At 28.0% G+C, this 26,513-nt stretch overlaps 1 protein-coding gene across 1 annotated transcript; it reads right to left on the bottom strand.

The window, feature by feature from the left end:
* Positions 1–9,803: 9,803 nt before the first annotated feature.
* On the bottom strand, positions 9,804–24,466 carry LOC112687929 (delta-1-pyrroline-5-carboxylate synthase). Its single transcript, XM_025560924.1, has 14 exons — positions 24,361–24,466; positions 20,902–21,036; positions 20,640–20,828; positions 19,252–19,668; positions 17,743–17,958; positions 17,323–17,488; positions 16,242–16,451; positions 15,996–16,147; positions 13,636–13,773; positions 12,422–12,617; positions 12,231–12,352; positions 11,291–11,477; positions 11,122–11,217; positions 9,804–10,324 (listed from the first exon to the last, which is right to left on the bottom strand). The coding sequence occupies exons 2-14, from the start codon at positions 21,028–21,030 to the stop codon at positions 10,155–10,157; spliced, it is 2,388 nt and encodes a 795-aa protein (XP_025416709.1). The 5' UTR covers positions 21,031–21,036; positions 24,361–24,466; the 3' UTR covers positions 9,804–10,154.
* Between the last annotated feature and the right edge of the window lie 2,047 nt (positions 24,467–26,513).

The following is a 26,513-nucleotide window of genomic DNA, read 5'->3' as shown; positions in this document are numbered from 1 at the left end:
TAATAAAATATGAACAGTTAAAAGTATAAATATAGACTCTTTGGTCGGGTGCAATGTTGGGACTTATCTAGACAGTGGCGTAATTGTGAGGAGGCAAGAGGGGGCAAGTGCTCCCACTGACAATTTTTTAAGAAATAAAGGTTTAATTTTGCCCCCCTCCCAGATAATCCAACGTTACAAATGGCACCTTTTATTAATGAACTCTTATGGATATTATTTAACAATATTGGTACCTAAGTGCAATTATTATCATCGGTGTGCGCAAACCAGTTGTACATTTCATGTTATCGTGTGCCTCAAACGAGTTCCGATTTTTCAGGTAAAATCATAGTTTTTGAGCTAACAAGTTACAGCCTTTTCGGGTAGACCACGTAAAATTATCAGAGCATTTTTTAACTAGTTAACTAGGCGACACAAATTTCGCTCAGTGATTATACTCTGTCGACAGTATTTTAAAAAATTGGGCGAAATAATGCGAAACAAACGTGTAATACTATAATCGTACTGTGGTATTATACATTGACTATTTTGAGAAAAACATTTTTTGTCGCCCAGTGAAAATTCCTTATAAAATTCAATAAAAAGTGTCGTACAACACCGGGTTATTTTGATGTGTATACGCTTAAATATGTAAAACATTTACAAAAATTGTTAACTAAATGTTGTATAAACAAAATACAATATCAATTCATAAGTAGAATGATAATTTATACTTAAAAAATAAATATATATTTTTGAAGTCTATAGTTAATTTTTATCCACCATATCGAGCAAGAGTGCAGCTCTGTCTATTCCATCAGTTTTCTGATCCGTAAATAATGTGTTCAATAAATTGAATGAATTTATAATTTTTTTATTTATAAATTAAATAACCTAACCTGTATGTATGTATATATTTATTTCATTTTTTATTTATGTATTATAGATGTATATATTTATTTATGTGTGTATTGAAGGGTGAATTGAAGGGTGAAAATAAATTGGAGGCCACTGGGGTGTTTAAAAGTTTGTTCGAAAACGTTTTGCAAGAGTGAAGTGCCACTGATTATACGCGTTACGCAAGATCAAGAAGACTATTAACGACCCGTCCCACCGGGTCGTCCGATACGATTTTCGATGACGTGATCGATCATGCATAAAAAATAAATAAATAAATTTTCGGTCAGGATAATATTCCGTCACAATGTTTCTTTAGATTTATGATAGAAACTTGACGTGTTATATGTATTGGCTTGATTCGCATATTTTACGAATTTTATTTAAAAAAATTAATATTTTTCTTTTTCGTTTTTATCGTCATACATAGTATATTGGTGAAAACCCGTTATAGTCAGATTCCAATAATCTCAATATGATATTATATATCACCGAATTAAATACATAGCGCTATGCTTTTTGCAGTTCTATAGGTCACGTAAACCGTGTGTCCTTGTGTATGATACGCGTGAACCGCGGTCGATTTCAATATAGTTTTGTAAAGGTCACGTCCACAATTTTATTTATAACTATTGGCAAACATATAAGAGTATGTTGACGTTGTTAGCATCGCGGTCTAGCGTGAAAATATTTGAATATATTATTATATCTAACGCGAGTAATAATAAGCCTGAGAGCGGATGGGATACGGACGAAAAATAAAGAGCACGCAGTTTTTTTTTTCTTTTTTTTTTTTTGAGCTCAATTCGTTTTTAATATTTTTAATTCTTATTGATACACACGAAAATAGTACGCTTATTAAAATTTCAAACATAAAGTGATACAAATGCACTATAGTAAAGAAAATAACGAAGTTATAGAAAACATAGTTTTCCATGTAATACTTTGAGCAACATTCCTTAATCGAATTCGTCTGCAACGGAATATAAAAAAATAAAAATAAATAATATCTTACAACGAACCATCGTCGTTTTTATTTTATTTATAACATAAGTATTTTGATAAAATTATCGAGACAGTAAGTTTAGTATTATTATTATTATTATTATTATCGTTGTTTTAATAGCGATACGTATTCTGTAATACAACAATGCACAGGATTATGACACAACGGCCATATTATTACAGATAGATACTTCCGATACACAATTTATCGCAGAATCTCTTGTCGACAACTACGAACGCGTTTCCTGGCAGTTGCGGATCCGTTCGTAACGCAGATAATGTTCTATTTCTTCCTCGAGGCGTTGACTTGACCGTATAAACTCGCAGTATCTACGGAAAAACACCGAGGGCAATCTGTGCAAAACACGCGGTGTATAAATAAATAATATCTTATGTTAACTAGGATTTTGAAAAAATTGTTATAGTAAAAAGACAAAAAATATAAACAAAAATATAGACAAAGATAGACAATACATATATATATATATCGAGGATCGTCGTTTATTCTATTATTGGGTTTCAATAATTAGCACTTTTTCGTACACCGTTGACATTAGGATATTAGTTCCGTTTCAATTTGTTGTTCGAACGATATATTATGCCCAGGCAAGGATCCAGAGTAAAGATCTGGAGGGGGGCCTCTACAATTTTTTTTTATAGGTATTTTATTCATAATTTAAAAATTCTGTCATAATAGTAGGTAGGTATAGGACATAGGTAATCAATGTAATAAAAATATAATAATGATTATTTAATTTATAAATGTAATATATTAAATTATAAATTCTAAACGTCTTTTTACATTGTCGCTTTTTCCAAATCTATCAATTATTTGGTCAATGTTTATTTTAACTTCCCTATGAACTTCCCTATAATATTGGAATCACTTATCAGTTTCCACCATGTGTTAGTGCCATATAGAATCATACTATTCTGTGATGATACGTACAAATCAAAGTATGTAATAGTGTAATACTGTAATGTGTATCACGAATTAAAATATTTTAATTCATGGTGTGTATTGAATATATATATATATGTATATATCTCTACCTTGTTAATATATTATATATTAGTTATATTATTTTATTATCAGATATATATCATATGTGATTTGAAAAATAGTAATATCACGATATATAGAATTATAAAAAAAATTTGAGAAATAATATGTCTGGGGGGCCTGTGCTCCTAGGCCCCACCCTGGATCCGTCCCTGATTATGCCCTATCTTAATGATATAATGACTTGCGATGCAGTTATCAACTGACGAAAGTGTACACTGTTCAAAAGTAATACAAATATAATTTTTGATAAAGCTGGTTACACACTATGTGTTTTAGAAGCTAACGTACGCGTTTTAACAACTTGTTTTTGAAACAAATATTATAGGGAGTGTACATGTGGGGAATGGTGTAACCGATCTCGTTGTCCAAAATACTGTCATTTGGTATTTAAACGTAATTATGTACACATCGTACAACGTTTTTGTTACTTTTGTTATTTAATTTGTTTTAAAATGGCGTCAAACGGATTAGATATAAATACATTAGATGATGTGGAAGCAGCTTGCTAAGTTGATCGATTTTCTAATATATACTCATTAAAAAATTTATCAAAATATGATTATTAAACATAAATTCATACGAGTTAATAAAAAAATATTAGTACCTGAATATAAATACGTTATTTACAGATTAAGATATTACTTAGTTTTCAATACATAAACATGAATAATTTAGGAAACTGTTTTTAAATTTGCATAATATGGAATTATAATTTATTTTTTAAAATTCGTTTAGAAACGAGAAATTTGGCATGCATGAAAGGGAGAAAAATATTTTCCTAGCTCTTTTTATTTTTAGTTTCAAGAGATTTTTTTTTGATAAAAAAAATATTTGCTACTTACACATATATTACCTTTACTACTCAAAAACTGGGATCACTGTATTTTATTTCTAGATCGAATTTTAGTTGTCTAATATAATCTAATATTATTATCAAACGCGATTAATTTAATTGTAATTCTCAACACTATCACATCATTCAATTTGATGCATATTATAAGTGAATATTATTTAGAACTCTTTGATCAAATGTCCGTGTTTGATCAAAGGTAATAAACTATATTATACATAATTAATATTATATTTAGCTAAGATCACCACTAACCTATTTTATGCACATTATTTATGTATATGTATTTTATTGTATAAATGTGTTTCGTCTACAATTCTGGATAAAGGCTAGAGGAATAGTCGAATGAGTTAAATTGTATCCGTAAGAATAAATATATTCACTGAAACCTTGAGAGATGATTATTACTCAACGTTAACCTATTTTTCTTACATTTTTCAGCCCTATGCATTTACTCGAGGTTTTCGAAATAGTCTGTGTCAGTGGTAGGATTAAAATCGTACCACACCTTTAGTAGCCCCGTTGCCTCAACCAGCCGTTCGCGCATTAACAGCAGAGACACCTAACGGTTCTATTTTATTAGGCTTTTTAGTATTTCGGGAATTCGTTCACGATGAGGTACAATTAAAAGCAAACGGTTCGTTGTTGCCTGTCTTTGAAATACAGTGTCATTTTTCAAACATCGATGCCATGTCGTTGGCTTTAATTTTTCTCGTCTTATCCCGTTCGCAATCAAACGACTACGCTCACACCGACTCGGCCTCGATAAAATGAAGAGGTAATATATACGTATATACGTAATTTAAGAAACAATCATTCTTATTTATCTTATTTATATTTCACGTTGCTATTAAAATCGATCGTCCGTGCTTATCGTTGTGAACAATCGACATGTTATGCGTCAAACTCGTTTCAAAATCGGGACCGTTGACAACCGATCATAAACCGATCACCCTGACAACGATAGTTCACTAAGCGAACGTTAACCGAACTTTAACCGTTACGATATCGCCGATCCCGCTACAAGCGTCATCTAAACGAATGAAAAACGGCTGTTCCAGGGAGGGAGGGAGGCCAACACGTTTCGTGGTTGTATTCGTCTCACGTCACCGGCATGGGCGCAACTAGAGCCTAAATACTGGGGGTGCTGAAATCGTTTTTGTTCAGTAATAATCTTGATTTGGTTTCAAACAAAGGCTAGGTTAATAATAATAATAATAAAATGTTGTAATTATTAATGTGACGACGGTTGGGCTTCGCTTTCGAAATTACAGGATACTCTTGCTGTCGTCTTCACCAACATTAATAAGTTCTTTTTCATTAAATTCGGTTTCAAGAGTTCTGAACGAAATAAATACTTGACGTCCCCCCCTAGTTGTTTGACCACGGCTACCAAGTTAAGAAGCACTGTTCTACGGCTGCACTCGTCTATAGTGCGTTCACATATATATATATTATTATAACATATAGAGTTCAATACCTGTAGCCAGTGGCGTAATTGTGGGGTAAAGTGCCCCCTCTGATCATTTTTTGAGAGATAAAGGTATAATTTTGCGTCCCCCCCCCCGACTCCCCAGATAATCCAACAGTACAAATAGCACCTTTTATTAATGAACTCTTATGGATATTATTTAACAATATTGGTACCTATTACATGCTACCTACAATTTATGTTTATCTAAACCATAAAATGAGTTAAAAGACTTATGTAAAATCAAACAATTAGATATAGTGTATAAAATACATACAATAAAAATATGTTTTAAATGGTGAGGGGGAGGGATGTCAGAGTTTTGGTAATAATAAATATATTATATTGCCCCTCCCTAGGTTTTTTCTCAGTTACGCAACTGCCTGTTGCCGCTGACTGCCCTGGCACGTTGCCTGGTCACAAAAGTCGATGATGATAAGGTTTATCACGTTGTTCGAGTGTTGAACTACATAATGAATTAGGGTAGGATACGATTGCGTATGGGATTGTATGCAACGTTACCATATTTACTAATTTCACCATATTATATCTAATATATATACATGTACTAATAACTAATAGTTCTATAATAATTAAAAAGTAAAATTAATAATAAAATAATAAGTAAAATGAAGATAACTAAATAAAAGAAAAGTAATTAATAAATAAATAAAACTATTATTAATAAATTATTTGAAAATGCTTAAATTTGGAATCCTTGACATCTAAAACCCACTGCTTTTACTAAAACTCGGAAAATACCGTATAATATATTGGAAATAACGAAATTTCGTTATATCTGATATATTTGATATCATTAACAATGAACATAAGTAATAAAAACGATAAAACACAAAGTATTTATTGAATTTTTCAAATTCATTCGTACGGGCATGTGGTATACACCAATACCGGTATGAAAATTGGCATCAACCAGTGGCGGACGCAGGGAAGGGTTTTGGGGGTTCAACCTCCCCCTCCCCCCCACGAAATGAATACATGATTAATTTCAAACGTAGTTATCCTACCTTATGTACCTTAAAAAAATGAATTATTCAAAATACACTAGAAAAAAAATGTTTTATTAAGAAAAATGAATTTGTAATTTTCCAAACGTTCTGAAAGGTATTGATACTTATAACTCAAATTTTTAAAATTCCATGATGGCAATACTTTGTAAAAATAATGCTTGTTTGTAAGTCACTTATTATCAGTAAGTAAAAATAAGTAAATATACGTAATCGACATAATATTATTTACAATAGTACATTATGATTGACGGTTTCCCTAAAATTTGTGTTGTATGGTCATGTGATAACAATCGACAATAGTCAATATATAGTCAATAGTCAATTATTTCAAAATAACGATAATCAGGCCCATATTTAAAGAGGACACGAATAAGCATATGTCCATGGGCGCCAAGTCTTAGGGGCAGCAAAATAGTTTAGCAAAATTAATTTTAAAAATGATGTACCTAATGAAAAAAAAATTAAACAATAAAAAAAAGAAAATAGTATGTTTTATTGTATTATGATTTGTTTAATTTATTAATTAAAAATAATTAAAATAATAATATTAATAATAATAATTATAATTAAAATCGTGTAACTTAAAAAGGTATCACCGATAACGAACGCATGCAATCGTGTTTTACCCACGAATTAAAAATCTACGTGTTACCCATTAAACAACTCCCCCGAAGACCTGCCCGTCCGACGCCGGTGACGTGTGAAAGTGAAGAACACTATCTTATCTTATTCCAACCAACAGCATTTCACGCGAGCGCGATGTCGCAGCCGAACATAATGTTTGACAGTTTTTAAAAAGTTTCCCCGTTTACAGATGTAACTCGGTGGCTCTCGGTAACTCTAAGTTCAAGGGGAAAAATAAAAATTTGACTTACCAAAAACTTCGAGTTATCAAAAACTTTTAGAAAGTATGTTTTTATTTTTAAATCATTTTTACATTAAAGAAATAAAAAAATATGTTTTCTTGCATTCCTACTTACATTTTATTATTTTTAAAGAATTGGTGTAAAGTTAATTGTTTTTGTTTATTTAATACATTGTTCTAAATTCTATTTTGTAAAATACCTAGTAGTTTAAATAAATAATTTCGGTAAAATATTTTAAAATTAGTTATTATGCCTTGGTTTAATGGCTATAATACAAACGTAGTATTAGGATATAAAAACTGCACTTGAATAGCATTAAAAGTTGAAGTTAAATTGTTTGCAGTACAATTATCAATAATAAGTAAGATTTTCCTTTACTCAGTGACCATTTTTTTTATCTAATTTCATTAACCACCAATTAAAAATGTCAGATGTCATCCAGGATTTTTTGTTTGCATAATAATCTAATGGTAATGATTTAATTTGTTTAAAACATCTTGGTTTTTCGACTTCTCAATCAAAAGTGGTCTTAATTTTTCTGTGCCCGGCATATTTGCTCCTAAAAAAAATGTTACTCTTTCTTTGCTATGTTTTCCACCGGAACAAGATTAGCCTTTAAATATGAATGTTTTTTCAGGTATACATTTGAAAAATAATAAGTCATAAGAAAAATAATTGCCTTAATAAACAATTTTTAGTACTGAATTTGTATAAGAAAATTCGAGGTATTGAAAACTTGTCAAATTGATTTTCGAGATTATTTAAACATTAAGTGTCATTTGAAGTGGAATTTTAATTATTCGAGATATCAAGAATTTCGAGTTATCAAGGTTCGAGTTACCGAAAGTCGACTGTATTATTAATAATGCCAGATTCAGTACTCCCCCCCCAAAAAAAAAAAAAAATTATTCCTCTTTAAATTTGCTATCGGTTCCCCATACGAACAATGACGTTAAACGTTAACGTTTCGCAGATGAAGCGAAAAAAAATAAATAAAACAGTGTCAATGATTTTTATACATATATTTGTTTTTATAGACAAAACATGGTTAACACGTTATGAATCAGTTCATAAAAAACGGTCAGAAAACTTTCGGGAAATTTTCAATTGAAAAAGCCGACTAGTAATATATTACACTCGACTTTATTTGCGATTGGAATTTTTGGATTGTTATTTTGCTTCTGAATCAATTTTCCATACACTTGGAAATCTGACATTTATTTCATTTTTATAAAAATGTTATGTCTTAAAACTGAACTGCTAAATAATCTCATTACCCACCGATGGGGTGGGTAATGTAATATACGGTGGTGAAAATCTCTGATAGTGAAATTCATTTTAATAGTTTAATATATTTTCAGTAATGCTACGTTCGAATCAATCAAAATAAACGTGTTGCTTAAATTATAGATAATGGATACTAAAACTACAATTCTATGGCTATTTTAATGATTTTTTTCTACCCAAAAAATGAGAATAAAAATTATGCTACTTAACCATTTTGAAGTATTTTATATTAATGCTTTGACATAAATCGAATATTTATTCAAGCCGTTCATTGTGTTATTTTTTTACAAAATATTTTAATATTTCAGTAAAATATACATTTACATTTTCTCAAAAGTATATTTTTAAGAGAACTATTAAAAAAATAAAATGTTTTAAGAAAAAATTTAAAAACATATTCGATAAAAACAAGTACACATTTTATTCTCCTCTCATTTTGATTTATATAGGCTGTACAAAAAAATGTTTTTAATTATTTTTATACATTAATTAAGAATAGTATTTCATCAAATAAAAATGTTTGCTATTTTTCAAAGAATATTTTAACAACAAATTTATTTAACATCTGAAAAATATAAATGTATAAATGAATGACTCGTAAAATTCTTACCTTAACAATTTATTATATGAAGTATCTGTTTTACATTAATTACTATTCCATTCAAAAACCTATAGATTAATATAATTAAATTACTACCAAAGTATATTTTTTTATTTTTAAACTTAATTTGTAACTGTGACCTGAGCTAAATCTAAACCTTTAAAAATCCCAGTTTTTTTAACACTTTTTAAGAATTTCTAACATTTCCGTCATCATCCAATGCTTTATAAAATAAAGGCTGAAAGTTTTTTTATAATTTTATTATTTAACTGAATTTATTTTTAAAATAAATACAACGCCTAGCACTGGCTATCAAAGTCATCAAAGTCATCATCATATATCAGTAGATATATTAATTATCTACTACAATTTGAAAAGAAATCTAGATTTGATACAACATCAATAATACAACATATCCAATCAACATAACTTTGAGGCAACTGCTAAATTAATATTATATTTTACAGCGAATTTTTAAATTTATTTCGAAATTTATCCTCTTTTATTATATTTAAAATAAAAACAAATATGTTAGAAGTCTATGATAATATTTGATTAGTCTTATAAGTAAAACTGATCTCTATTATCACTAATGAAGATAAAAATATGTTCACACCGTTAAATTTAACAACATTTCGCGTAAATGTAATATAAAAATAGCATAGTGTTGGTTTTCAGAACATTTTTATTTCTGCAAGTAAATAGTATAATCGATTAATAAAAAAAATCTAAAAAATATTTTACATTAGGTTTTTCATAAAATTTGTAATAATTTAATAATAAAACAATTTAGATATTAGTTCATAACAAAATGGTCAACATAATAAAATACCTCAAAATCAAAACAGCTGTATACTAATACGTATTATATACAATGTATAATATACATCATTTTAAAAACCATAAATAATGACTGATATCTCTGTTTGAAATAATAAAATTTTAACATTTTAATATGATAAACATATCGATGTAGGTATATCCTGAAATAGTAATTTGTTATCGTTAGGTTTTAGTGCTGAAAAACACCTTCGTGATTAGAACACGAAACAGCCGACGAAATTTCATTGTCAGACTGGTTATCGATGACCCTGATAGTGGTTATTTATCGATGGGCAAATGCTCATGCAAGTAGGTCCTATCGCCACCTTCGGCGAATTGGGACGCTGCGTGTCCATCGCCTTTCAATATCCATTTAGTGGTCAGAAGTCCTTCAACACCAACGGGACCACGAGCATGTATCCTGCCTGTGCTAATGCCAACTTCAGCGCCTAAAATTAAAATACGAAAAAAAAAGATACACAACACGAATTTAAAATATTACTACCGATTATGGCACAACCGGTAACATATAATATATATATATGTAATAATTCATTGTGACATAATTAACAATATTAAATAGATATTTATTTAAAAATTGTATTAATTTAAATTTTAATGAAAAGTAAAAGAGGAAAAGAGAGAGAGACAGACAGATGTTGCAATTATTTAGGTACATTTCAACTTGAATCTAGATAATTTTAAACTTATTATTAAGTTATTGTTATTATTATATTATTAGTTTCACTTTTATTTGTCTTCAATTTTCTATATCAAGAGTGACCAACTTACGGCTCATGAACTATATTTGGCTCTTGTCATTATCAGATACGGTTCGCATTTTATTTATAAAATTAAAATTAAATTGAAACATTGTTATTATTATGAATTTGAATTTTTAAGTATAAATTTATAAAAAAATTATCAAATTATATAATATGTTAAACATAATAGTTAAACACTATAAACATTTTGACTATTGGTATTATTGTATTTATTCTTGTGGCTTGCAAACCTATTTATTTTGGCCACCCCTGCTCTTTACCTAAGTTTCAAGTAAAAATACCAATCGACGTTACTTATATTAAATTAAATAATAATACTAAATAATAATTATAATATTATTAACATTAACTGGAATCAAATCTGTAGCAATAAATATATTTTTAATTTTTACAATGCACGTTCATGACATTAATTTGTAATAATTTTAAAAATTATAAGCTACAGTTAATTGAAAACTTACCTAAACCAAATCTAAACCCATCAGCGAATCTTGAACTCGCGTTGTGGAACACACAGGCACTGTCGACATCTCTTTGGAATTTTGAAGCGGCATCAGCTAATTTGTTCGAAGAAAAAATAATAAATAATATTAATACTTGTATTAAAGCATACTAATAATAACGTCATACGGTTTTCAGTGATGATAACTTCTGTGTGGCCGCTTCCATACGTATGTATGTGATTAACAGCGGAATCCAGGTCAGCAACTAACTCAATAGCGCAAGCCAACTCGCCGTATTCGTGTTTCAGTGACTTGGCCCTGGGTGGACCGAAAGTTAGCCGTTTCGACAGTCTTGGACCGGAAAATAGTTGCACCTATAAAACGTATGATGAATATAAATATTTAAACTGAATATCAATACGGTCGAGGGTTAAATGTCAAATCCATACGTATCAACATCATTTTTATATTTTCTTTACTACGGTATTATCCCGAAATATATCATGGAAAGTGTCAACATTTAATATTGAAATCATACTTTCTAAATAATAAATCCGAAATAATCATAGTAAAAATGTCACACTACAGATAATATATGTTTAGACGTGGAATATTTCCAGAAGAAATAATTTGCAGTGAATTCGAGACCCCAATAAAATGGTCTTCATAAATTTCTCATAATTTATTCAAATATAAAAGCTTTTATTGAATTTAGTTAAATGGAAATTAATATAAAAAAAAAAAAAAGGTAATGTTTGCTTTATGATGAATACGTGTAAAATTTTGAGCACGTATTCGACAGCACTCCATTGATTCAAATACATTATGAATCGTTTGTTCGAAAGTTTTGTAAACCGTTTTCAAAATTCGTAAACAATGAGTAATTAAAATTAAAAATAATTGAAAACATTTCCATTTACGTAATCTCTATACTAATATTCGTCAACAACAGTTGTATCGAAAAAATTATATTACTGTACAATTCCCGATTATATTACAGTTATATTACAGTGTACACATCGTAAAAAGATACTTATGTACAAAAATAAAACACACGTTGTAGGCGTTTAATTGTACTTCTACAATAGTTATGTTTAAACAATGTATATATATTTCACAATATTTACATTTTCCCTCTTCAACATATCACAAACTTCGTTGAAGAATGGTTGGTGGAACAAGTCCTCGTGGACTAGTAGAGTTTCCATAGCATTGCATGCGGCTGGATAATCGCACTTGGAATCCCGGACTTAAATAAACAAATTAAAAACATATCACCATCGTTATTGATTTAATATGTTTACTTCGGATTACATACTTATCGTTAGAGCTTTATCCAGGTTGGCGTCCTTATCAACGTATACGTGGCAAATTCCTTCGGCATGCCCGAGCACAGGTATGTGAGCACTTTGATCTTGAATGCTTCGAACCAACTCGCTAGATCCACGTGGGATGATAAGATCTATTTGGTTTTCCATGGATAGCAGATCACTAATTTGTTCTCGAGTCGAAATCTACACGCATAAATGTAAATCGCCCATTTGTTTAATATTGTTCATAAATTGACCGACTAGTTTTTGTCAAACTATTGTGATACATGATATTATATGTCATACATATGTTTAAACACATTTTATATGATGCTATATCGACTATAGAATTTTTATAAACGATCTTTAGACATTCTTTCTTTTGTTCTTACTTAAAAAAAAAAATTTGAGCACAAAAATACGTCATGTTAATAATAATACTTGAGTATTTTTACCCTATTAAATGTTCTCGTGTTTCAATCATAATGAAGATTTTTTAAATTTATTACTAAGGTATATTAAAACTTAATAAATTAAACGCTTTTAAGTTTTTGCTTTTTGTATTCTAAATTTCATAGAAACGCTTATGGCAAAACTCAAGTCATGGAACTATCAAGTTCTTTGATTTTAATTTTAATGACATAACTATTGACCATCTGTCTGTTTAGATATTTTACCATTTTTAATGGTGTAAATATATATATATATGATATCTAGTTTGATTCTAAACGATTGCAATGATTATTCTTCAGGTAATTTTAGTTCAATAATTGTAGTTCTTTTTAAAACATCACATTATATTATTTATAATCTATAACGTTCACTTTTTGTTATTCTGAACAAATCAAGGAATATATAATAACATAACATCGATTTACATTTTTCTTGTTGACTAACATTTTTCAGACAGTAAATCTGCATGAAAATTGTCGAACAACAACTATAGTTTTTGTTTGAAAATTGGAAACAAATATAACCTTATATTTTCGATTCTATCCATTTCCTATCGTACAGTATAATAACAAAAAAAAAATACCTTAAGTGCTACTACAAGTAGGAGAAAAAAAGCGAATTTCGATAAAATCAGAAATGTTAAATTTTATTGCACGATGAATCTAAGTAAGTCTAGTTTTCACGCAGTGTTACAAATATACAAGCATAAATGTAACGATCCAATCTGGGATCGTATATTTTATGAAAAAACGATTGTAAATTAACTCACTAAAGATATGGCATCTTGAGCGCCAACCGTGCCTAATGCTTGTTTGACTACATCCATGAGCGCTTTGTTGCTGTGCGATGCTTCTTTGCCTCCTTTTAATAAAAGTCCGTTCGCTGAGCTCAACGCCAACGCAGCCACCTATAAATACCAGAGTTTGGCATTAGTCGAATAAAATATTATTCGATTGATTATTTAAATAAAAAATTATTCTTCATTGATTTATTCTTAATTTTATTATTGATTTTTATTTTTATTCATTATTTTAATTTGTATTATTATTCGTTATTCACATTATTCAGTTATTCCTTATTCCCTATAATCATATAAATAATAAATTTAAATCCTAAATAACGATGTATAATAATAATAGACTTATTATCAGTGTTGTGCTTAGATAAAAAAAAATTATCTAGATATAGATAGATAAAATAATTTTTATCTAGATATTTAAATAAGGTATCAACGTTTTCATCCGTTTGTAGGCGAACTCTTTTGGTCTTGGGTAATGATTGTATTATGTAACGATCCATTTCAAAATATAAAATATTTCACCAATAAAATAAAATTGAATGTCATAGACAAAATTATGAAAAATATGAAGACGGTCTGACGATAAATACTGAACACGTAGATGAGAGTGCGCTGCGTACACTAGAAGTTTTTAATAAATAACGGACGTTTCTAATATTTATTTTGTTGTACAATAATATTATGTAGACACGTCAAAGTACGAATTCATAGAATTGGGGTCCGGTAATGACAATTATTTAGAGTACATGATTACATGAACAATGGACATAATTGATATAAAAATATTGAATTTAAGGCGGCTGAACTATTTCTGTGTAGGTACAGTGTAATACGTATTGTAATATTGCTATTTTCTTATCGATAATAATTATTATTTCTGTAGTTTAGACCTATGGTGCGTTAACTCTGGTTCAAATATTCTTGTAAATGCTCTTTCGGTGATCGTAATACCACAGAACAATAGTAATACGGGCATGAGACTTCCTATATGGACCATACTATGAAATTATAAATAATTCTCACCTCCCATGCATATTATGTAGTTAATATATGTCTATATCAGAGATGGGAATTAATCAAGTATTCGAATATTCGTACTCGAATAGGTCTAGCGTAAATAATTCGAATATTTGAATATTCGACCATTTGAATATCAGTATTCGATCATACGAATATCAGTATTCGATGCTACTATACAATACGTAACGAAAATTATTCGTTTAAGTTTTCGCGCAACACAAAACATTTAATAATAATAGGTATTGTAGCATCGAATACTGATATTCAAATAATTCGATTATTTGAATATACATTACATCTCTAGTCTATATACATAATAAATTTTCATTGTTCATAATTAGTAATAAATACTATGTAAAACTATTTTTGCAAGTAAATATACAAATGAAATTTCTTATTTAGTTATTTATTTTATATTGAATGATAAAATTATAGATTAGTTATTACTAATGATTAGATACAAATTTTGTGAATTATCTAGATAAATTTATCTAAAGCACAACACTACTTATTATTTATACTTAAATAATTTATATATATATATAAATGTTATTATTCTTGATACACATACGTTATTATAGTTACTATAATGATAATTGTTACAATTATTACTACAAATTTTTATTATTGTTGTTATTACTTGAATTATTATTTAATCATTAATTATTAAATTATGTGAAATTTACGTAAAAACTTGTTTGGTAATTTACCGATATATCTATAAAGATTAATGTAAAAACGCCAAAGGTGATAACATTTCTATAATAGTTTTCTACTAGTAACCTGTTTAGTTACTAAAATGTAGGTCTTGATAGGGCACAATTCACATCTATATGATTACAATTAGTATAATACCCTAGTTAAAAAAAAAAATAATATTATTCATGATTTTAACGAATAAATTTAATCTGAATAATTATTTTATTCACGAATAAGACTATTCAGAATAATTTTATTCTTTATTCAGTATACCACAGTTATCCAGATTAAACAATTATTCTTAATTCATAAATAAATTAGTTATTTATGATTTTATTTTTTATTCTTTACTTTGATTTGTTTTTGCCCGACTCAGATAGATACCGATACAGATTTCATTAAAGATATCAATTACCGATAGCCGAGATTTTATTACACGTTGGGACACATAAGGTTGAAGCATGCTCAAGAGTTGGGTAAAAATGTCAAAAAGTTTTATTAAAAATAATAATTATTCATCTTATTTCGATGACACAATCTTAGGTCGAAAGTTTATGGAATGTATATTATCTTATTATGTAAATATCAAAACTATCGTTACACGTGTGTACCTGAGGTAAGCAATCGGGTCGTGATTCAAAAATCACAAGAAGAACACCGATAGGAACTGTGACCTGAGCTAAATCTAAACCTTCAGCAATCTTCGTTCTCCTCAGCACTTTGCCAACATTTGTGAGACTGGTCTCGGCGATTTGTCTAAGACCTGCAACACACGAATGCAATCGAACGGCCGTTGATAAATTAGCCAATGTTAAAACGTGTAGTAAATCGCGTTTACCGCTAACAACAAGTCTTACCTGTGGCTAAACTCTTCAGTTTGGACGGTGTCAAAGATAATCGACTGATCAGAGGAGCCGCTGTTTCTTCCTTAATGGCTTGAGCTATATCTTTTTCATTTGCTTCCAAAATGTCCGCTTGTTTGCTTATCAACAAATCGGCTAATGCATTTATTGCGTTTGCTCGGTCTTCGGCCGGTAGCTTCTGCAACACTCGGCTCCCATGACGAGCTGTGGATATGAAATCGTAATTTGTTTTGACATTGAATACTCATTTGACTCATCATAAAATACATTTTACATCATAACTAACTATGAGTCTAAATTATATTTTACTTTAAAACGATTCATAATTAGGTAGATGTAATAAAATACGGTATGTTTTGTTTGATTATAACAGCTAAGTTTGGATGTTCATTTGTTATCATCGCTCGTAACGAAAATTAAATAACCAGCAAAATCAATTTTGAGGATTTTACTATTAATAAATTATAAAGTAACTGAGAAATATTGAAAGTTAAAATTAATAAACATAATATATTTTATACATTTAATTATTATATTATTCATTACGTCTACTGAGCCAAATTTAAACTGATTAAAATGATAATCCCAGAATTTTAACAGCAATGCAAATTCAGTAATTATAAAAAAAATATATAATTATTATTATTATTATATTATTTAAGTACCAAGTGCCTATACATACCGATATTTAAAATGCTCGTTTTTATTTTATGGTATTTACGCTTTGTTTATAATATATAGGTGAACGTTGGTTGATTTTTCACGTTAAAATTAATCAATATCTTGGGTAATGAATGATATTGAAGTAGTTTATTCCCATACATTTGTATACTCAAATAATCTTGAATTTATATAGTCATCGTGCGGATGTTAATATTATTTAATTACAGTTTACAGCTCTAATATTTATTTATACTTCTTACATTTAAGTTAATCAACAGAATACTCGTAAATATACGTGGCCTTTTACTAAAACGAGATACTGTTTAGCTCGTATTCTCGACTGTTATTTTTGATAGTGTTCAAAATGATTTATCTATACTCAAAGTGATCGATTGTGATAATTTCCACCTACCGTTATCAGCTAATGTTTCCACCGAAGCGGTGTTGGCAGTTGGTGCGTTAGTGAAGAAGGTACCGATTTTCCTTCCAGCCATTATGAACTTGATTGCTTTTTCTTGCATACCATTGCAGATGACTACGGACACACCTCTGTTTAGTGCCCATGTAGCAGCTTGAACCTGAAAACCACAAGTAGTATCCTTGCGACTCATTATTCATCAACGGACTCTTTATATAAAGATAAGGGGGGGGAGGGTAAATTATTTTCTGAACCTGCACAAAAAACCACGGTGTACGATCGTCAACAATAATTGTTATTTATACTATTGGAACTAATTAATTGAATGTAAAAACATTAAGCTATTGTGTGATCAGCCCATATCGTATACCATTAATTATTATTTATGCGATTTTAATTATAACGGCTGCTTACTTTGGAATCCATGCCCCCGGTACCAACGGTTGACTTTTTGCCGAATTGCACGATGTCCACCATATCGCTGTTGTAAGTCCAAATCATTTTGGCTCCTTCTTGTTTCGGCGGAAGCGTGTAGATGCCGTCAACGTCTGACATCAACACAAGTAGGTCTGCTCTGACTTCGGCGGCTAACATAGCAGCCAAACTATCATTGTCCTTAATGCTGATCACCTGTGTATCAATATTTATAATATTCTAGATAAATAGTTTTTAACGATTATTGGATAAAATCAAAACAAAGTAGAACGAAACTCTTTGAAAGGGTGGGATACAAAGACGGATGAATAAAAATTCTGAATACAATAGATTAATGTAAGTAAAATAGATAAATCTGTTTTTATTTCTAAATATAATTGATACATTAAAGGAACTGGATTTCTCAATCAAGCAATTTAAACTTTTAGTGCTCATTAACTTATACCAAAAAAACAAATCAAATTTTTGAAAATCCAAAATTGCAAATGCCTATAAACAGTACAAACGGTACGAATTTCATTAAAATATTTCGAAATCATGAAACGCCTTTAAAAATCTATTATAAATACATAGTAAATGTTTCGAATCGATATGATCAATATTTAGAGAATAAAAACTAAATTACTAATATCGTTCAATCGAAATTCGTTGAAGTAAATAATTTTGTATAAATTTCATTTTCTAAGTTGAAGTAGATATTCTTTATTTTTATCGTTTTGTCATAATGTTATATTCAAACATTTGAAAGAAAACATACAATTTTTTACTATCTATAAACAGCTCAAAAAAAAATATTTTAAAAAATTAAACCATATATAACAAAAGGTGGATAAACATTCACCAAAAACGTCATGTTCCTACAACAATTATTTTATTATTTGACATTACATCACATTATTATAATATGTATTACGTTATCGTAATATTATATTCAGAAAAATTAAATGTTGATAGAACAATTTAACGTACAATAAAATAACAGTACTCATCACGACCAATACATTGTTTTTATTTTGTTATATCGCAAAAATGTATACGGCATATCAATCAAATAAACATGCCAACACGCCGAGTAGTATTAAGAGCATAAAAAAAAATGTTTACCCATCGTTTTTTTATGACATGATTGAAAACTACGGTACATTACATGATACCGAATTTCTACGTTTCACAAATTATATTAAGTTGTTGAAAATATTGTATTGGTGTATGACAGCTTAATTTATTACATATTATATGTTTATCAACATCCAAAATATGTCAACTTATATACTTTCTATTGATTTATAATTTTAGTCTCATTAAAAATTACCAATATATAAGGATTTCATTAAAATCTACAACATGTGAAATTCACTCATATTACGAGTATAATCAATGAAAAACATAATTTATAACTTTTCAAAAAAGTTCCACGTTCTGTTTCGTATGAAACAAGATTAATGTTTTGTAATGAAATTATTAAAATATTTAAGAATAATAACAGACCTTTTTTCCTTTTGATTTGATGAGCTTGTCGTCCTGTGGTGGTGGTGTTACTGCGTCGTTTGTATTGATGATTGGCACGATATTCATACTTATGAGTTCTGACAACGTACTGACGAGATTTTTTCTTGTCTCGTCGTTGTAAAAATCGGGCTTAGTTACCAAGACCTGAGCGATCTTCACTCCGTATTGCGAAAACATGGCATCGTATAGAGACATGAGGCCGGATTGACCAACAGCTGCCGCTGCTCTGGCTTCTAACAATGTCCTAACATCTTTCCTGGCATGATCGTTGGGCGATAACGTCTCTCTCATACTCAGTGACATTAATAATTCCTGGGTAAGTTTTTGTTTTCCAAATGCTACCGCTCCACTGGTGACCATGATACATTCACGACCCTCCAGGTGGCATTCAGCTACCTTTAATGTACCAATAATTTTATTAGAAAAATTAACTGTATTAAAATGGCAAGTATTTATTTAAAAAAAGAAAAATATACTATCATCTATACTTCCACGTTAAAAATTATTTTAGTTAACTCAGGCGCAATACTTTTACGAGATAATTCGTTTTTAGAATTTAAAATTATTGTTTGGAAAAATAAGTTTTACATTTATTATAATATATAAATAAATATACAAATAGTTTATATATAAATAAATAAATAAAAGCTTAGCCTGAACTATTATTATATTTGTAATAAACGACTGGTTTTGAATTCAAAATACATCATCGGGTTTATATACATTTAATAAAATTATGACTGGATATGAAAAAATTAAATTGCAACAATTTATTTATTTATTTATTTATTTATTCATTCATTTATGAGTATTAAAAATGTATTCATTTTTAATTTTTATTCTATTATTTATTGTAATACGTATTGAAAAAGTAAATTCTTTCGAAATAGTATCTATAGTATAATGTTCTAAGTGTTATTGCTATTTTAAATATGTTTATGTTTACACCGAACTATTCGAATTTCGCTTAAATGCAATATTTATATACAATGACGATTTTGTTCAGTTTCTTAATGAAATAATGACAAAAACAAATGAATTGATACCGCGATGCCATTATCAAATATATGTTTCACAAAAATGACAAAACCAATAAACATTGACCTATGTTTAATCATAATAATTGTTATACGCATTGGATTAAATTTACACGGTTCGAATATCCGGTTTAATGTTATAAAACGCCAATTGTCAACGTTTGAAATGAAATCTAGTATTGGGGAAAACAATAAATACAAAGATAGAAGACTATTACACTATCTTAAAGGAATAGAATGCTGTTAAAATTTGCCATAAATAATTATTTTATTTAATTTTTTTTTTTTCTTTATTTTCCAAATAAACATTATTGTTTAACCAACACGTACTTGTTCAACAATCGACGCTAATCGACCAAGGGCAATACCATGTTCGTCTGCTCTCGTGATTACGGCACTGCCCAATTTTATTACCAGTCGCCGTGCATATTTCAATTGCGTTCTGTCTACAAACGAAGATCCGTTAACCGACTGTGAATCGGTTGACTGCAACGCGCGTTTCAGGTCCAACTGCATGTGCTGAAAATATCATGATTATCAATGGTTTAATCAACGCTTTATATTAATCGGAAGAACGAAAAAAACTACTAACAGAAAGTTGACTATAGGATCTTCTAATACCATAATGTCGAATAGTGGAGGGATTTGTTTTTAAGCATCTACATATTCTAATACTATTAGACATGGTCGCTAATTTATGATGGTTGCGTCCCAAAAACATGATGTCCTGCAAAAACCAAAATTAATTATCAATTCACAACAACTATGTTAGGTTATGTTAGGTTCATGATCTCTCATATTTGTACAAAACTGAAATTTATACTTATTAATACGAACGTAATTGCGTTTATGTGAATTTCAATTTTTCCAAACATGATCTTATTATATTTAATCGATATTTAATGAACATTGAATGTAATTATTATAATCTAATTAACTGAAACAGAATAACAGTTGAATCGTTCAATACGTATTATTAAATAAAATTAGCTTATTAAATCAGTAGGTAATAAACCAAGCAGGCGTTTACTACCTGCATATTGAACATTCGGAACATTAGCTTATACTTTAACTCAGAGTTAACTACTTCAACTGAGTTGTGATAGGGAATAAATGAATTTGAATTAAAATGCAATAACTTTTGTACACACGATCGTGAACGTAGATAGGTTTAATTAAAAACTACAAGAAGGTATTAAAATTAAGAACAAGAACTTGTTTATATTTATTAGCATTTATAATATTAAGGTGAACTATATACAAATCTGAAAAATGACCTGACTAGAGAAAAGTTTATTACCGTTTTTAATCTAAGAAAAATGTGCACATCTTGTTAAGGGGCTATATATAAAAACAAAATTTATCTAAGAAAATTACTGCTCAAACCTAAAATTTAATGTCATTAATGTCATAATATCATTATAAATTTTTATAGGCGTCCCATAAATATATAATTAAAATAATTACAAATTATTTAATTCGTCTCATGACGGTTATTTTAAATAATCATAATAAAATATTATTTTAAAAATTACTTCCAAATATTTCAAGTAAGATTTACTCAATATTATACCATTGAGTTCTAATAATTGTACTTTTACTGTAGATATATAATATTATTTTATTTTATGTTATTTTATTAATGTTCCAAATAAATCTATAAATTTGACTAATTAAAAATTATCAAGGAAAATCGTAAATAGATTATAATATCTTGTATCGTGAAAATAAATTGATAAGAAAATATTATATAAAAAGTTGTATATAACTACTCATAAAAATATTAATACAATAAAACAAGGTTTTATTTTATTTCAATATAATATGATCCTAATTAATTTATCATAGTTAGATACACGTAACCGTATCAGTTGTGAGATTACAACTGTTATTCAGTTTTAAACACTTAATATACTTAAACAAATCTTGTCCATACGCTATTCATCCCAAGAAGTTATTATATTAAATAGATTTTAGCATGTAAAAGTTATTGTGATTTAGTATATCGATAGAATTAAGAAGAATAAGGAGCTATTAATGAAATTATTATTATTACTAATATCTTATAAATAATTAGCTAAATTAAAATAATTGTACAACAAACTACGTGTTTTAACCAATAATATTACGTTTAGAATATTTAAGTAATTTTTCAGTAACACTGTTAAAATTGAAATCTCACTATCAAATTGTTAAATAAAAATCCCAATAGAAATTACTGAAATATTAGGAATTTTATCAAATTATTAAATCTAAATCAAAATTGAATAATTCAATTAATGACAATTTTATAAAATTATAAAAAAAATTTTAAATTTAACATATAATAACAAATCTTACTAAAAGGTATTAAAACTCATATATTAAAACTTAATTTTGTCAAGTTTTATCAAATTCATGTATATAGCCGTCTTGGCGATTTTTAGGTCCTGAAGAAAATAAATTCTCAAGATCTTCGATAATCACAACAATATAAGAGTTTGATAAAAAAATACACGCTAAGTTTGTAAAATGTTGATAAATATGAATTTCCAAACCTCAACTAATCAAGGTCATTTAAATGCATTGATACAATGAATTACATTTTTAATAACTTCTCAATAATGTATTACCAATTAACATAATTTAATTTATTCCTAAATAATTTATAAAAAGCCATATAAAATAAGAACTTGAATATTTATTTAATTACAAATAAGGATTAATTTAATTAAGATCAATATTTATTTTTTTTTTAATTAATTTCAGTTTTATAACTTTATTATGCATTTATAAATTATTACATAATTTAAATCAAAAACATATTTTCCTAGTTTTTCCTTCAGCAAATTTATCTATACATTTTTTATAATCAATAGTCTTGGCCAACTCGTATTAAATAGAAATTAGTATTAAATAATTTACACAGTTTTGTTTTATGGTCAAACGTAAATAATTTTTTACTTATTTTAATTTGCTAAAAGATCATTTTTCTATTGATACAGAAGTGGGTATGGTAGGGAGAATGTGAAGACAAATACATAATTGAAATAATTAAGTCCCTTTATATGTATATATATGATTAATATTAGACATTTACGTAACTTTGGATAAGATTAAGTCATTTTTGTCACTCTGGAAGTTACCATAATAAATTACAACTACAAGCATTTAGAAATTAGAATAACTAATAATCTAGCTTGTATAATAGCATTTAAATTTAAATTGAAGTTAATTTTATTAAATTAAATTTATTAATATTTCATAGAGAAAAACAATTTATAAAAATATATTAATATCAATATTTTCTAATTGGGTTTTCTGATCAATCTGGACCTTAATATGGTCCCCTTTAAATTTTCCTATACTGGAGCTATGGGCAAAATGGTTCCGTTTTTCCTCACCCCCCCCCCCCTCCCTTGCAATAAACATGTTCGTGAATCAAACCCTTAAAAAAAAAATTTTAAATCAAGACTCTTATAGTCTACGACACAACTACAAGTTTGCTTAAAATGTAGACGATTTTTCAACTTAGTCAGTTTTATGTAATCATATTTGTTTTTAAAACCATACTTAAAAAAAAAATACTTTCAATCAAGTCTATTTGAAACAATGTACAAAAGTAAATATTGTATGAAGGTATAAAAAACAACGCGAAAATAATCTAACTCGATAAGCCGACATTTCTGAGAATAAATGTCATATACAAATACGGCAAAGAATAATCCGATTTTATCGAGTCCTTAAATAATATACCAAAACTCAGTAAAACCATATTAAATTAAATGATTACGGTATTGAGCCCAGTATAAGTTCAAAAAGTATAAGCTGTGTCAATAACGTCGTGAGTTCCGAGTGCTTTCTTATAATACTCAACCAATTAGATTGTTCAATAATGATTTTAAAAGTGTGAAATTTCTAAACGTTTTATATTATCCTAGTTAAAACGCGATAATATTCAAAAAAAAAATATCCTCGCACTTCTCTTACTTTTCTAGAACGTGATTTAAATATAAAACATATTCAGCTATACGAATAAATAATAAATACGTATAAATAGTATTATACTAACCTGAGTGATGAGGAGATGTTCGAGTGACCGGATTGGAGGTCGGGTACGTAACTGATTTGAATACACTTGTGTTTGCTATCTGGCTAATGTGCATACAAGTGAACCCTGGACACTTAACTATCAGAATCGCTGATAACAACAATACGATTGTTCCTCACCTTTGCCGAGTTGCCCGGCGTTCCTTATCATTTCCCGTTTCGGTAGGCCTTTATTATTCTCCCATTTTCAGCGAATTCGGTAAGAAGCCAATGTAAAGACCTGTAACGTCCTCGACTAACATAGTAATATCATAATAACATTGTACACACACACACACACACGTACACACGCACAAGTGTATTTTGTTAAAAGAGGCCACTCTAAGAGCAAGGCCGAGGCGTCAATATTGCAAAATTATATCGATTTTATAATACCATGTGTTATACGATTCACAACATCATCCAGGTCCATCATTAAATACACTTCCTTTAAAGATAGTAATCGTTTTTTTTTTTTTTTAAACACAGTGTTATTCTACTAATATTTTCGGTGCATCAATATTAAACGATCGTTTTAGCAATAAAGTGTTGGCGCAAAATATGCAATGTAAAAGGTAAAGAAAACAATATGATACGTTAAACCACGTATAATTAAGATGATTATCTTTGTTTTACATTATAGCAGCTCCTGTACGTTTTAATATTTCTTCTCCGACCAAAAATCCAAACCTGCATATTATTACTTTCCAATTCCAAAAATGTACATTTAATACATTTGCTAAATATGAAATAAATGTGATCGATTATTTTTTAATAAAAAATAAAAAAACGCAGGCTGAATATCCAAAATTTATCGTGTATTTTATTTTGACTGTTGTAGTGTTTATAGTTATAGTAATGTATAAACTCCGATTAAACATCTAAAATTTCTATAATTATTATATATATATATATATATCAATAATGCTAGATAGGTACGCATGCAGTTACATTCCATTCGTATAAATATTTTTATTTTGACAACAGTTAAAATAGAATAACTCTACCTTTTCGGCAACAAAATTATTGTATATACCGTGTTTTTTATTCATATATTCATTAACACGTTAATATTAGTAATTTTTTTAAAAATATTAGGTCAATCTTATGAAAATAAATTGTTCTACACTCAGGAGTAGTTGTACTTTGTTCTAGAATTGTAATATTTCATATTCGTAAATTTTATATATGAACAATTATCAAACAGATTATATTCAAGTACTTAAGGGCAATAAAATTACAACAATTATTATTATATTTTAATGATACACTATTGATATTGATATTAGGTATTATTTATAAGTATATTTTAATTATTATAACCGCATTAAAATAAAATAAATTATTCTTGCAACACAAAAAATATGAAAATATCGACTTTTTTCAAATTATATTTATATTAAATACATTGAGAATCACTAAGAGAATAATTAAATTAGGATTTTCACATTTTTTTTCGAAATTACAAAATACAACTTCATGATTATTATAAATTTTAAAAGAGAAATTTTACATTTTTAATAAAAATAAAAAAATATTTTAATTACTTCATAAATAAACATGAATCAAAACAATTCCTTTATTTCTTTAATACAATAATATAAATGTATGAATTTTATGATCCTAATTTTGGTTTTCTATTTAAGTTAGTTTCAAATATAATCTAACCTAATCAAATCATCAATTGACTGTTATTATATTGATTGTAAGGATAAAATGTAAAACTTTGAGTTTACAATAAATAGTTTACAACACTTATTGCCTAATAATTTTTATTTTAATAATGTAACAATATTCAGAAATAAAAAGCATTATTAAAACACAATCACTTAAAATATAAAAAAAAATCTCAAGTGCCTAGCATGAATGCCATTTACATACATCGAATATTTTTATAACACTATAAGAAGTACTCAATAAATGTTTCAAGTTTCTACAAATAATATTTATATGACAACAATTAAATAATCATTGAAATATCCGAATTAATATATGTTAATATATGTTCATGCTTATATAATTTTTTATGGAACTATTTAGTAATTTCTTTTTTTTTCTGACTACAAAGAAAATCTAATAAAAAATAATTTGTTAAATTTTTAAGGTTTGAGTACAAATATTGAAAATTTTATGAGT

The sequence above is a fragment of the Sipha flava genome, unplaced genomic scaffold (genome assembly GCF_003268045.1).
Source record: "Sipha flava isolate LNK unplaced genomic scaffold, YSA_version1 36_pilon_pilon, whole genome shotgun sequence".
In the NCBI taxonomy this organism is placed as follows: Eukaryota; Metazoa; Arthropoda; class Insecta; order Hemiptera; family Aphididae; genus Sipha; species Sipha flava.
The sequence above is the reverse complement of the archived record's forward strand: the minus strand, read 5'-3'. Positions and strand labels throughout refer to the sequence as shown.

Coding starts and splice junctions, on each gene's coding strand:
- LOC112687929 (XM_025560924.1), bottom strand. CDS start 21,030: ATGTTTTTGGGACGCAACCATCATAAATTAGCGACCATGTCTAATAGT. Junction 17,489..17,742: donor CCGGGGGCATGGATTCCAAA/GTAAGCAGCCGT, acceptor TGTGGTTTTCAG/GTTCAAGCTGCTACATGGGC. Junction 13,774..15,995: donor GACCCGATTGCTTACCTCAG/GTACACACGTGT, acceptor TGGTATTTATAG/GTGGCTGCGTTGGCGTTGAG.